At 45.3% G+C, this 14980-nt stretch overlaps 1 protein-coding gene across 2 annotated transcripts in view; it reads left to right on the forward strand.

The window, feature by feature from the left end:
- SNCG (synuclein gamma) overlaps positions 1-14663 on the forward strand; it is a 58800-nt gene extending 44137 nt beyond the window's left edge. For both annotated transcript variants that reach the window (XM_068257588.1, XM_068257589.1), the window contains exons 4-5: positions 7285-7356; positions 14125-14663. In XM_068257588.1, the coding sequence (XP_068113689.1) occupies positions 7285-7356; positions 14125-14145 (93 nt within the window). In that variant the 3' untranslated portion in view covers positions 14146-14663. The remainder of the gene's footprint in view (positions 1-7284; positions 7357-14124) is intronic.
- Positions 14664-14980: the final 317 nt, after the last annotated feature.

The following is a 14980-nucleotide window of genomic DNA, read 5'->3' on the forward strand; positions in this document are numbered from 1 at the left end:
CATAGACCTTCATTGCTTTAGCATTGCCCTGCGTTTAAAATTGGGTAACGCAATGAACTGAAAACGCACCAGTGTGAAGGGGGCCTTAAGGTTTAAAGGACAACTGAAGTTAGAGGTATATGTAGGCTGCCATATTTATTTCATTTTATACAACACCAGTTGACTGGCTGTCCTGCTGTTTCTCTGCCTCTAATACTTTTAGCCATAGACCCTGAACAAGGATGCAGCAGATCAGGGGTTTCTGACATAAATGTCACATCTGGCAAGAGTACCTGCCTGCTTCTTTCTGGTGTGATTCAGACACCACTGCAGCCAAATAGATCAGCAGGGCTGCCAGGACACTAGTATTGTTTAAAAGGAAATAAATATGGCAGCCTCTCACTTCAATTGTCCTTTAAATTCTGGGCAGGGTGATATCTGCATGCAGTTTTTATGTTTGCCTGGTGCACAGATTTGCATTGTACAGAATGCTGGCTCCTCCAGATTGGATGGTAACACAGCTTCTAGTTTTGCCCAACAAAAGAGTAAAGCTTTGTATGGAAAATACATACTGTGTTGTTCAGTCACTGTGTTCTTCTGCCTGGTACCTTTTCTCATAGTTTGGGCAACATTCAGGAAAATAGCAACAAGCAGTGCAGGGGACTGTACTACTTCCTGCACTAGATGTAGCACCCCTTCCTGTCCCGTGGGCAATGTGTCTCCTCGCTCGCTACACACAGCCTGCAGTGAGTTATTGTGCAGAGCAGCAGAGTGATGCTACGTACACACATGCGACAACGATCGTTCGTTGAGAACGACGAACGAGCTTTTAATTGATGAAAGAACGACCTGAGTAAAGCTAGTTTTTAAATGTGTGTAACGATCTGATCGTTAGAATGAACGTTACATCACGTAAAGCAACTATTGCGCCTGCGCATAAAAATGAGAAGTTTCAGGGAGAAATAGTGAAATGCGCATGTCAAGCCTAGTACGAACGACCGTTTGCAACGATGTACTACTTTTGCAAACGATCGTCGTTGGTTAAAATCCGCCGAGACAGAACTTTCTTTTGTAGCGATTTGGCTCGTTCGTCGTTTGCCTTAATAGTCGGTGGTTCGTTTTTTGTAACGATCGTCGTTAGTAAAGATCGGGGAACGATCGTTACAAACGACTATAGTCGCATGTGTGTACGCACCTCGAGTAGAGAGAATGATTGCTGTGCTGCAGCTGGGACAATAGCAGGTGGAGGTGGCAGGATGTGTTTAGTGCTTCAGAAGTTGCCTTTCATTAGTAGCCATGTGCACTGGCTGCTGTAATACCAGAGTGCCCTGGGCTATTGATTATTTATCCTGATCAGAGTAATTAATCAATAATGCAGGGCAGTCTACTGTTGCAGAAGCCAGTGATACAGGGGCTGACAGCCAACTTCTGTAGTGAGCAGAGAAGCAAGCTCCAGGCCATTTAGATTAGCTTGATTGCAGGTAATCTTATCGCTTTTCCCAGCTCCCCCTCCCACCATGTTGTCTTCCCCATGACTCTTTCCTCTTTTCAGATTTTAGTGGCTTCTTTTAGGCTGCTTTCACAGTGGGACGTTAAAGTCCCACGTTACAGCAGCCTGTAACGCAGCCCAACTCACAGCACTGAAAATTCAATGTGCTGTTCACAGTGCACACGTTGCGTTAGAGTATAATGCTGCACGTTTAATGAAAGTGCAGCATGCTGTGCGTTACACTCGTACTTTACTGCGTTACACTGCTTACACATGCTCAGTAATGTCTGCTTTTTTTTTTTTTTTGAAGCATGCGCCGTTTTCGTTGTATGTGCTATTGAGATTGTGATTATATATAGCTGACATGGCTCTGTGTCCTCCGCCGGCCCTATGCTGTGATATTCAGTGCAGGAGAGGAGGAGGGGAGAGTCCGCTATTGTGACTAGCCACATGGCTAATTAATATTCACTGCATTGTGCTGACATAATGTGTTTACTTCCTGGAGAGGCCGCTTTATGCGACGATTGACTGGCGGGACCACGTGATGCGGATTGTTCTGATCACGTGGTCTCCACAGTCTTTTGACGAATGCGCCGTTTTCGTTCTATCAGTATAGAACGAAAACAGTGCACCAAGAGCCGCATAACAAGCCTCAATTTGTCCAACTTCAACACCACCATGCGTTGCGTTAGGGGAACGTTATGCGACCTTAACGTCTCCTAAAACGCAACGTCTTGGTGTGAAAGAACCCTTAACAGCACGTACCTGCCAAACAGCACTGATGATGTCTGCAGTCCTGGTGAGAGGTCATCCTGCCATTTCTCCTCTCCCACCAGGCTCTCTGTCTTGTGCCTCCACTTCTTTATTCCCCCCTCCTCCTATGCATCCCCCTCTTTAGTATGTCCCCCTTTTCTGACTGTCCTCAGAGGAGCTCTTACAATCTATTCACACCATAGTCAGTCTAATGTCCTACCATATTATTATTGTGTATTTATATAGCATTGGCATCTTCTGCAGCACTGTTTAGCGTACAGAGTTTCATAATTGTTAGCTCCATCCACATCCTGACTACTTTTCCCCCCAAATTCACCCAAATTTGCAGCGACAAGCTCGGCGCCCCAACCCGTCAACCCTCCCATCAAAAAATATTGGTCACTTTTTTTTTTCAAAGGGGGGGGGGGGAGGGGGGGGGGGGGAGGATGTGTGTCTGTAAATAATAAGTGCCAGGTGTCAAATTCCCTAGGTATGCCACTGTTGCCACCTATAATTATCATTTGTGATAATTTATGGTGACCGTCTTTTACCTGTACATGTTCAGCTTTGTCCTCTCCCCTGCAGGCTAGACCTATTTTCCACTAGTAGTTGATAGGCCGGGAATAAACTCTCAAACTCTCACAACTGCTCGCTGCTGCCTGGTAACTGCTCACTGCTGCCTGGTAACTGCTCACTGCTGCCTGGTAACTGCTCACTGCTGCCTGGTAATTGCTTGATGAGCACACAGTTCAACTACCCGTGGAAATGAGCCTTTAGGCCTCTTTTCTATGGGCAGATGATAGGCAGTAAAATGCCTCTCAAACTCTCACAACTTCTAACTGCTGCCTGGTAACTGCTTGCTGAGCACACAGTTCAACTGCCTATGGTTAAGAGCCCTTACACAGTTTGGGAACATTTCAAATCAATGGGTTTGATAATTATATATGCAGACGGAGGCGCTAAAAGATTTAACATTTTCTAAAAATTCCCCCCACTTTTTTCTTAACTCTAAAAATGTTAAAATGAGGAGGCAGAGGTGGACTTGCCTACTCCAAGCAGACACAAAAGACTTGTATATATTCATAACAACGGTTTATTTGTATACTCCAGAAAGTGCACGTCCTACAAGACGCGCTGCGGCACTTCCTCTTCTGCGAGTATGCAGCCGAATCCCAGAAGCCATGCCATGCATGGCTATGGGATTTGTTGTCACTTGCACCAAAACTAATAGCAGTGTTGGCTGAATTGCTATGTTAAGCGATTCGGCCAGCTGCACCATTATCCTATATGGCAGAGTTTCCCTGCACGATTTACCGGCGGGGAAACTGCGGATTCGGCCCAATATCCACTGTAGTGGAAACGGGCCCTCAAACAGAGATTCAAACCCTGGTCTCCTGTGCCAGAGCCCTTTACCAGTACACTATCCATCCACAAAACGCATGCCACCACTTGCTATGAGGCAAATACCTATCCACATATCTGTAACCATGCCATGAATGCCATGAACAGCTATAGGGATTCGGGTGCATGCTGCAATAAACTGGATGGCATGCTATTGAGTATAGGAAGCCTTTTCCCATGCAAGCTTGTTAGATGTCCAGTTGATTATCAAAGGGAATCACTGCTACCTGGCAGGTGCTTGCTGAACACACAGTTCAACTGCCCGTGAAATGCCTCTTAAACTGCTTGCTGCTGCCTGGTAACTGCTCGCTGCTGCCTGGCAAGTGCTTGCTGAGCACCCAGTTCAACTGCCTGTGAAAAAGAGGCCCCAGTCTCTTTAGCAAAATCACAATCGCAGGACATGCAGCATTTTGGGAGCGTTTGTGCTTCAATGTAAAGTATTGAAGCGCTGGCAAATCACTCATGAATTGCTACACTTAGCAATTTGTGTGTGATTTTAAATTACTGCAAACTGTAAAACAATTATAATAATTTGAAGGACCAATCAGAATTAAAATCGCTACTCGCAAGTTGCTAGCAAAAATCTCACACTTTTTAAAAGTGTACTTTTTTTAAAATCGCTACCAAAATTGCTTAAAATCGCTTACAAAACACTAATGAAAAAACACTAGCGATTGTGATAGCAATTTGTGACTTGTAGTTGGTTCCAGGCCTTCAGCTACCACTGCTACTGCCTATAGAAAGCGCCCTAGTGGCTGCAGCTCTGGCACTTTGTTCTGTCTCTTCTCAGGACACACACTGGTTCAGTTGAAACTGGCCCTAAATTTATTTATTTTTTTGCAGAGGTGAAATTTCAATCTATTCTGAGAGGATTTTGTGTAAAAAAAAAAAAAAAAAAATCCTAATGAACTATTCTCATCTGCACAGGACGCTTACAAATGTTAATCTGGACTTAACCACTTCAGGCCTTTACCCCCCTTAGGACCAGCGCTGAACCCCAGCACAGATCAAATAACAGGCAGAGTGACCAGATCGCCCCCTTTTTTCCCCACTAGGGGGATGATGTGCTGGGGGGGTCTGATCGCTCCTGCCTGCATGTGGCTGGTGGGGGGGGGGCACCTCAAAGCCCCCTCCACCGCAGGATTCCCCCTCTCCCTCTTCTCCCTCCCTGCCCCGGAGATCGGAGGCTGCACAGGAACGGATCTGTCCTGTGCAGCCTCTAACAGGCTCCTGCCTGTCATGTGACAGCGATCCCCGGCCGCTGATTGGCCGGGGATCGCTGATCTAGTACAACGCTGCTACTGTTAGCAACGTTGTACAAATGTAAACAAAGAGGATTATTTCCGCTTGTGTTTACATTTAGCCTGCGAGCCGTGATCGGTGGCCCGCAGGCTATTCACGGAGCCCCCCGCCGTGAATTGACAGGAAGCACCTCGGCTTCTCTATAAGAACTGTATGTAAATGAGTGTGCCATTGAAGATAATGCAGAAATGATATTCAAATATTTCACAGAAATGAGGCTCCCTTTGCTGATCGGCTATTTGCAATTGGCACTGTTATTGGCCTGAGGAAGAGGCACCTCTTTACCCAAATTGTGCTTTATGTACCCCCCACCCCCCCCAACATACCCTGTTGGAGGGGTATAGACAGACCACACATGGTTTAAGCCATAGCAATAATCTGTCACTTTTAACAAGAAAAGCAACCACTACCAGGTCCGGCCGGACCTCCCTGAATGGAGTAGGGTTTGTTGTCTCCACCTGTTTCCTATGGTTGGTTGTCCCTCTGCAGCCCACCTTTGTGAGTAGTACAATTACCTTACCCATTGATATCCCGTATATGAAAACATATTGCGCTATTGGGCTCCCAATTTTTTGTCTCCTGTGTCTTTTTCTCTAGGGTGCTGAGACACCCCTACTACTCTACATATTTCACAGAATTATTTTGATTTTTGATTTCTGATTTGCTAGGCCTCTTTTCCATGGGCAGTAGATAGGCAGTGAAATGTCTCTCAAACTCTCACAACTGCTTGCTACTGCCTAGCAACTACTCACTGCCTGATAATTGCTCACTGCAGCCTGGCAACTGCTTGCTGAGCACACAGTTCAACAGTCCATGGAAAACAGGCCTCAATTGAGTGACTTTGAACATTTTGGTGTTTCTTATGGTACGTACACATTTGCGATAACAATCGTTTGCAAGGAACAATAGTTACCAGACGAACAATCTTTGAATAATTGGAATGCAACAATGGGATGCAGCGATCATCATACACATTTTAACGATCATTCTCGCAGAAAAGAACGATCAGAGGGAAATGCTGCGTACATATTTATATAAAATAAAAAAAACCACTAAAATGGATTTACAATAGATAAAAATATGATAACTTGAAAACAAAGTTTTTAATTGAAATTTATAATGTAACAATCTTTACGGGCCATGCTACACAGGAAGTACGGAAGCTGGGCAGAATCCAACGCAGGCGCATTGGCCCTTGTAACGATCGTTCTGGGCCGATGTCTGTACACACTATAGTTTTGTAACGATTGTCGCTCGATATGATCCGTCCTGTTGGACTTTCTCATTGTGCCGATATCGTTCGTTCTTCGTTGTACTTAATGATCGTTTGGTAAAGTTCTTTACCCGATTGTCCGGTCATTAAGCTGCTGTTTCAAACGACCATAGTCGCAAGTGTGTAAGTACCATTAGACCCAATCTATAGGGATGGTCAATGAAATGCAAATTCAAGTTGATGCAGCATAATGCAAATTTTGTATGCAAATTGACCTGGAACCCACTAGGAGCACTTTTCTGAGCGCTTTGTGATTTGAAAAGCTCTTGCTAATGTAATGCAATGGGTGTGATACCACTTTTAGCGATGTGATTTTATAAAAATCCCTCATAGCTTTGCATTAGGGAGAGCTTTTTTCAAATTACTTGCAATTAGAAAAGAATGCTAGTGGGTTTGAGCCCTTATGCAGCTTGAAAATGAGCCAATCAAATCCTGCTGAGGTAAAATTTGATTGGTCCATTTTCAAGCTGCATACATTTGCATACACAATTTGCATAATCCTGCATCAACTTGAAATTATTTGCTTCTCAATGGGTATCATTCATAAAGCATTTCCGCATGCGGAAATGCTTAACACCGGTGACTTTCCCGACCACTCAGCATAAGCCCCATTCATAAAGGCTCTTTCCGCATGAAAATGTGACAGAGCGATACATTTCCGCCTTGTGCGGAGTTTTTCTAGATTAATCTAGAAAAAGTAACAAACACATCCATTCATAAAGGAAGGAAAATACCGCTTGCTCGACAGTAGCGATAGGCGGGCGGAATACATATAAATGAATGGGAGGGACCTCCCAAGCAGCATCAGACAGAGCAGCGCAGGGAGGGAATCGGGCAGCTTTTAAGTTTCCGCATGTCTTCCGCCACGCTGCCGCCAGCTTCCTCCAGAAAACCTCCGCACTTCTTCCGCAACAGGCAGACTTCTTTATGAATGGCCACCCAGAAGTCTTAATTACCGGTTGCGGAGAAGAACGGTGTTTTCCCGCACTACCGACAGCCTGTTTATGAATGATACCCAATGACCTAGCTATATATACACAACTCTATATTACACAATTCTAATGGTTTTTGTTTTCCAAAATGACAGGACGAATTTGCACGTCCAGAAGAAGGTGCGGCAGAAGAACCAGCTATGGAGGCCACAGAAGAACCTGAGCAGGTAAGAATTCTGTATAAACTGGAGACTCAGCATTAGGCTATGTTCAGTGGTCAACTGCATAATGCACTAGAGAAAGAGTGGGCTGTTGCTCTACATAGAAGAGTCCTAAACACAAGAAAATAAACGCGTCTGTCCCCGCCGCTGCCCACCTCCTGTGAGCTTCCTCCAATCGGAAGCTAAGCCGGCTTAGTACTTCCCAGGTCGCGTTTAAGCTTTCGATTGGAGGAAGCTCACAGGAGGCGGACAGAGGCGGGGGAGCGCGCATTGAATGACATACAGTAGGTAAACAGATGGCTAGCGACAAGGACACTGTCGCTAGCCGGGCGCTTTTTACAGGGGGGCACAGGAAATCCGGGGGGGGGGGGGGTGAGGGAACTAGAGGCGGCAATAACGAGTCCTGTGCATGTCATGCACAGGACAGGTGTCTGTGGTCTCTTAAGATTTCAAATACCCGCCTCGGGTTCTCTTTAAAAGGCATATTCTTGATGAGGTGTGAAAATATCACCTTGGAGAAAATGTAGGCCCCTTTTCAACGATCAGTTGATAGGCAGTGAAAAGCCTCTCAAACTCTCACAACTGCGTGCTGCTGCCTGGTAACTGCTCATTGCTCCCTGGTAACTGCTTGCTGAGCACACAGTTCAACTGCCCGTGGAAATAAGACCTTAGGAGAAAAAGTGAATTGAATAAGTTAAATTCACTTTCTTTGAAATAAAAACTAGAATGTGTACATGGGGAATACCACTGAGAAGCAATCAGGTCTGCTTTTCATGAGCATCTGACAGCCCCCCCCCTCCATGCAGTTTCATCTGAGCACAGCGGTTGCTGAATGACGGCTCACCATGCTGCCGCTCAAATTCCCAGCGGCGTTAAATACTATTACTCTTTCAAATCATAGAAGGGAGAAGTAATTCAGGGTCTCAAATCCTGAATTACCTGAGCATGGGCTGCAGACTATAGCATTACTGCTATAGCAACGCCCAGCTCAGGTGCTATGCGGACCGTGCTCTGTGCTGAAAAACCACATGCTTCGATCAGAGTTGTATAAATGCATAATAATATTAATCTATGGAGATGACATTTGAATAGTATAAGGGTGCTTAATCACAAAGTCATGCTCCCCAACTGCTCACCTGCTTACAAGTCCAGATAAGTGGCCTTGGCCTGAGGTGGTGAGCAGTGGAGGCCACCTGCTTATAAGTCGGACTCTGCTCGAGTACTGAAGCACATGTAAGTACTGAGTGAGCAGGCAGAGACTTAGCTATGGGCACTACCTGCACTATTATACCAAAATGTGTGGGCAGTAAAAAAAAAAAAAAAAAGTAAGGGTAATGTTTCCACAGGCTTATTTTATAAAATGAGCATTGTAGAAAGGGTAGGGGGCAGCACATGGATCCCAGTAAACCTAAGATGGGTCTCATCCAAGGTGGCTGGACAGGGTTACCTCTGCCAAGAATCTTGCCTGTGTGCCCTCGCTATTTCTTGGTCCCGCGGTAAGTGATCTACCTATCAGATGAGCGCATGTGGAGGGCATTGTTTTCCTACTCACCCCTGTATCCACCTGGTCCATTACAGCCCATCACATGCCATGGCTATGGCCCATCTCCCATCATGGCAACAAACTTGGCCCTGAAGTGTTTCCCAAGGTATCAGGCCCCGATCCCTACCGGCCCAGAATCCTTGGACATATTTAAAAGGCTTTATCTTTAGAGGGCACTCTGTCATGCAGGTTTACTGCAATAGCTACAGCATTGCTACTTCAGTAGCTACAGCCTTGCATTCATCTAGTTATTTAAACTAAAAAAAACATTGTTCAGGCAAAGTATTCAAATATTCAAGTCTAAACAAAACAAAGTAAAAAAAAATAGAATAAACTAATTGGGCCATAATCATCCATTCATAGATTCCAAGTGCTTGAAATAAATGAAAGACAATTGTAGTGAGAAGAATATGGAGGCTGCCATACTTCTTTCCTTTTAAACCATACCAGTTGCCTGGCAGCCCTGCAGTGAGTTTGGCTGCAGTGGTGTCTAAATAACACCAGAAACGGGCATGCAGCTAATCTTGTCAGAACTGACAATTTCAGAGACACCTGATCTGCTGCATGCTTGTTCAGGGTCTATGGCTAAACGGATAAGAGGCAGAGGATCAGCATCATAGCCAGGGCCGGCCCGCTCATGAGGCGGGGTGAAACTTTTGCCTCAGGCGGCAAAATTCCAGGGGCGGCACCCGCCCGTCCGTGGGTGCGGGGAGCCGGCCGCCGAGCTGGAGGGGTAGCTGGCAGTATTGGGCCTAGCGGCGGGGAGGGGGGGGGGGGTCGGACCCCCCCTCCCTCGCCTGGGTCCCCCGTGCTCCGCTCCCCTCCAGCTTTAAATACAAGCAGCCGCTATGTGTAAGAGGCACGGGCGGGTAGGACTCACCTCTTCCTCGTTCCAAGCGTGCGCTCCACTGACGTCACTTCCTGCAGCGCACGTGGAAATTTTTTTTTTGCCTCAGGCGGCAAATAGTCTAGGGCCGGCCCTGATCATAGCAGGCAACTGGTATTGTTTTAAATATAAATAAATATGTCAGCCTCCATATGCCTCTCATTACAGTTGCCCTTTAAAATCAAAAAGTAGTGGAAGGTTTGGTTATGCTAGGCCTGCTGCCACACTATTGTTGTGTCAAGTGGCAGTAGACTAACGGACATGTAGAGTAGATCCATTCATACAGTCTGTTTGCAGCAGATATGGATATGTCCTTTGCAAACCCAAGCATATGACACACTTTTGCTCCTCAGTGCGAGCACCTCCAGTGGTTACAGTGGATTAGGTACACTACTTGCTTCCGCTAGTCTGTCGTACTGTGGACTAAACTTTTGTAAAAATGCACCTCTAAAAGAAGGAACAAATCAGAAATGTTTAAATGTGATTACCACCAACAATATGGTTCACCAACCTTAAATTCTTTTGCACTTTGCCTATATTTTATGTGCCCTTAAAGAAACTCTGTAACATCAAAAAGATCCCCTGGGGGGTACTCACCTCGGGTGGGGGAAGCCTCCAGATCCTAATGAGGCTTCCCACGCTGTCCTCCGTCCCACGGGGGTCTCGCTGCAGCCCTCCGAACAGCCAGCGACAGACCCGACTGTCAGTTCAATATTTACCTCAGCTGGGGGCGCTGTGGCTGCTTTCGGCTCCGATCGCCGTCGGGTCCGCTCTACTGCGCAGGCGCCGGAAACTTGCGCCTGCGCAGTAGAGCAGGCCCGACGGCGATCTGGTATTTCAGCCTACTTCGGAGCCGACAGCCGTCAGAGTGCCTGCGCAGGAGCCGGGAAGGTAAATATTGACGTCATCTTTCACGGAGGGCTGCAGCGAGACCCCGTGGGACAGAGGACGGCGTGGGAAGCCTCATTAGGATCCGGAGGCTTCCCCCACCCGAGGCGAGTACCCCCCAGGGGATCTTTTGACGTTACAGATCCTCTTTAAAGGAGTTATCAATTCAATTTTAATCAAAATAAGTGCTACTTACCCGGGGCTTCCTCCAGCCCCAAGCTCCCAGCATGTCCCTCACTGCAGCTCCGCCGTCAGCCATTCGCCGCCTCCACCTCCCGGACCCCGGCAATGACCTCAGGCCATCCGCCACGTGGAGCTGAGCGTACTGCGCAGTATGCTCCGATCCACTTGGCGGTGATTGACAGCGCCGATCGTGCAGGCGCAGTACAGGCCGACCTGTAGGTCGGCCTGACGTCATCGCCAGGGACCGGGAGGCAGCGGCGGCGAACGGCTGACGACGGAGCTGCGGCGAGGAACATGCTGGGAGCTTGGGGCTGGAGGACCGGGTAAGTAGCACCTAATTTGATTAAAATTGCCTGACAACTCGTTTAACCCTCTGGGCGATACAATTATATCGCCCAGGAGGTGGCGCAGCACTATTTTTTTAAATGTTTTATTTTTTAAATCATGTAGCGAGCCCAGGGCTCGCTACATGATAGCCGCAGCGCAGCGGCATCCCCCCACCCACTCCGATCGCCTTCGGCGATCAGAGTAAACAGGAAATCCCGTTCAGAACGGGATTTCCTGCTGGGCTTCCCCGGTCGCCATGGCGACAGGGCGAGATGACGTCATGGACGTCGTGACGTCGGAGGGAGTCCAGATCCACCCCTCAGCGCTGCCTGGCACTGATTGGCCAGGCTGCGCAAGGGGTCGGGGAGGGGGGGGACTGCACGGCACGGTGAGCGGCGGCGGATCGGCGGCGAGCGGCAGCTATCGGAAGTTCAGAAGACAGCAAGCAATGGGCAGCGCTCACAGGCTGCAAGTGAAGTGAAAGCTCCAGAGATATGCCCAGCCCCTTGGGGCTAAATACACACCTTGAATACAAATCAGATGCAAATTATGTGCTAACACTAATCTAAATTCTAAAATTTGAATGCAAGCTGACACCCCTGGAGGCAGCTAGCCTGAAGTATACTTAAGTTTTGTACAGCAGAAGGAAATGGCAGCGCTTCCAAACAGCTATCGGAAGTTACACGCAGCTAGCAAAGTGCTAGCTGCGTGTAACAAAAAAAAAATTATGCAAATCGGCCCACCAGGGCCTGAGAAATCCTCCTGCGCGATATACCCCGAGCTCAGCTCGGGATTATCGCTCAGGAGGTTAAAAGGTGGCCACACACCATACAATAAAATTATTTTTTTTTTTGGGGGGGGGGGGGGGGGGGGGTAATTCGATAAAAACTATTGGTTGTCCAGATAAATTTTTTTTTTTTTTTTTTTATTTGTTCACAAAATCTGATCGAATTTCCCATTTTTATTCAACAAAAATTTTTATGAAAATTGAATGGCGTGTGGTAGATTGTCAATTACTTGATATACATAGTTTTCAATCATTTTTTTTATGATTGGGTAAAAATTGAACATACGTGTGTGGTACATTGGTCAGATTTTTGAAATGTTACATTCAGTGAGAAAAATTGATTGCAATTCTTGAATTGAAAACATATTTTAAAAATTGTATAGTGTGTGGCCACCTTTAGTTCATATTCAATGCTGGTATTGTGAAACATACATAGTGAAATATAGATATAAAATATACATTATGCATGAAAGGGCTAAAATATAACCTCTGGAGATATAATCCAATTTTATAAATTATTAAAATCTATTCTAATATTTAGAAACTTAAGGTGCGTACACACGCACTACTGTAAGGAACGAAGGGTCCGTCAGACCCCCCCGGTGGGGTGGGTGTTCTGCTCAGCGGATCGTTCAGAAACAGCCTGATCAGTCAGCCGACAGACTGTACACACGCTCTACTGTCAGCAGAACGCCTGCCCAGTGGGAGGGTCTGACGGACCCGTCGTTCCTTACAGTAGTGCATGTGTACGCACCTTAAGAAATTTACTTCACGATTGATATAATATGTAAATGTATCCATCATTTGCATTTTCATATTCAGTCATTTGAAAATAGTTCACGGTATTTATGATGCTAATTCACACATTATAAATACTATGATATCAATTCTAAACTCTAATAAAGAAAGGACTCCTATTGGTCCACATCAATGTATTATTGGGAAGTGTTTGTTGGATCCAAGAAGAAGCAGCCTTCTATAACCCCTTTTTAGACGATATATAAATAAATACATAAAATAAAGTGGCAGTACAGATATCCAGCTGACAATCTGGGACAGTTTTAGGTGAAATGGGGCCCTTGGGCAAAATGAATGTGAGGCCTCTAATGGGGGCCATACATGGTACAATTTTTTCATACAATCTTACCATTTCTATGTAGTATAAGGGCTGGAACCCACAGGAGCGCTTTTGGCAGCGTTTTGGCAGCACTGCGATACGCTAGCAGTTTGCCAAAACGCTGGGCTAATGTTAATGGATGGGGCAACTTCCACAGGAGCGTTTGCGTTTCCCAGAAACGCAAACGCAGGACCTGCAGCATTTTGGGAGCGTTAGCGCTTCAATGTAAAGTATTGAAACGCTAGCAGAAACGCTCAGCAAAACCTAAACTGAGCGGTTTTGCTAGCGTTTTGCGGTTCAGCACACTGTAACAAAATGAAAAATTCACAGGACCAATCAGGATCAAAACGCAAAACGCTACGCACCCGCTGGGCAAAAAAATACAATGTTGCAAAACACGACCAAAAACGCGCATGATTCCGCTTGCAAACCGCTCAGACAAAACGCTAGCGGTTGCGTTTGCTGATTTCAGTGGGTTCCAGGCCTAAGGGTAAATTAAGTGAATATACTGAAAGGATAATTTAGGCAGTTCCCTTATATTACATAGAAATGGTAAGATTGGATGAAAAAAGTGTATCATCTATGGCCACCATTACAGCCTCATACTGCGTGGACAGTGAACTTATGACCTGATCCTGACTTGACTTGTGGGAGTCTTTAGGAGCTTGGAACCCTGAACAATTGCTTTGATTTTTTTTTTTTTAGAAATTAAAGTACTTTTTCATGGCTTCTTTAATACATCTGGTTGGAGAAATACTGAAGGGTCCCTTTTTTCCTTTGCTGAATATATAGGTGACTGTTTTGACAAATACTTCTAACACAACTGAAAACTGGAATGCCATAGTGATTTGGGAATCAAATAGATCAGTACACTCTCTATAAACTTTCCTATAGGAACATTCATAAAAAAAATCTCAATCTCAGAGGTTTATGGAGGATTTTATTCTGTTGTATGCTTATTGCACTTGAAAACAGTGCAACGCAGCTGGTGTTCATGGTAACTGAGGATATTATGGAAAAATATATATTTTTTTTTCTTTCAGGTTGCTGAAGAAGAAAATTAGTCAATTATCCTAATTTGCTGCTGAAAATTGTTGAAGTTATTATTTATTACCACAGCAGGGAAGCCACAAATGCCACAGCTATAGGCACTATCCATTGTACAGTTTAACATGTATCAGTATGGATTCATGTCCTTGTAGTGTATATTCAGCTCAATAAGTTATTTTGTCATACATACCCATCAGTTATATTCCGTACTGTAAAGTTTATTCCCCGTTTTCATTTTTTTTTCTCAACAACTAGCCATCTGTTGTGTGTCAGCAGTCGGTATCCAAATTATGGCCTGCACATTTTTGGAGAAAACTGACATCTTTTGTTCTCACCTGTCCTATTTAATCCAATTTCATCTTTCATTTCCATTCATTTGCATTTGTAAGTTTTTGCTTACTGAATGTGTCAGACTTATGTTTGTCATTAAACCCCTATTGTATAAAGTTTTGTTCCTTTCCTGGCATACTTGCACTTAAAATTTTATCTTGAATTTATTTTTCTTAACACAAATAAAAAGGAGTAAAATGTGTGATTTCTATTGTATATTTTCAAAACCAAACTAACTAAAATATTTTAGTGGCAGGCTGTAGAGACAGAACCTCTATTGGGTCCTATTGCTTTCCTTGTCACTGTTGAAGAGAATTTTCCTCACTGGAGGCTACACTCACAGTGCAGCATTGCAGTGCATTGCGTTGGACAATATAATCACATTGTTTATTATATTGTAAGGATACATTCACATTGGGGCATTAGAAGTGTGGTGCGGTGGAATCCATCAGTATAACGTGGTGCATTCAGTGCGGTACTTTTACAGTTGTAGTGAAGCATGTACTGTTTGCTTTACTG

The sequence above is a fragment of the Hyperolius riggenbachi genome, chromosome 10, assembly GCF_040937935.1.
Source record: "Hyperolius riggenbachi isolate aHypRig1 chromosome 10, aHypRig1.pri, whole genome shotgun sequence".
NCBI lineage: Eukaryota > Metazoa > Chordata > Amphibia > Anura > Hyperoliidae > Hyperolius > Hyperolius riggenbachi.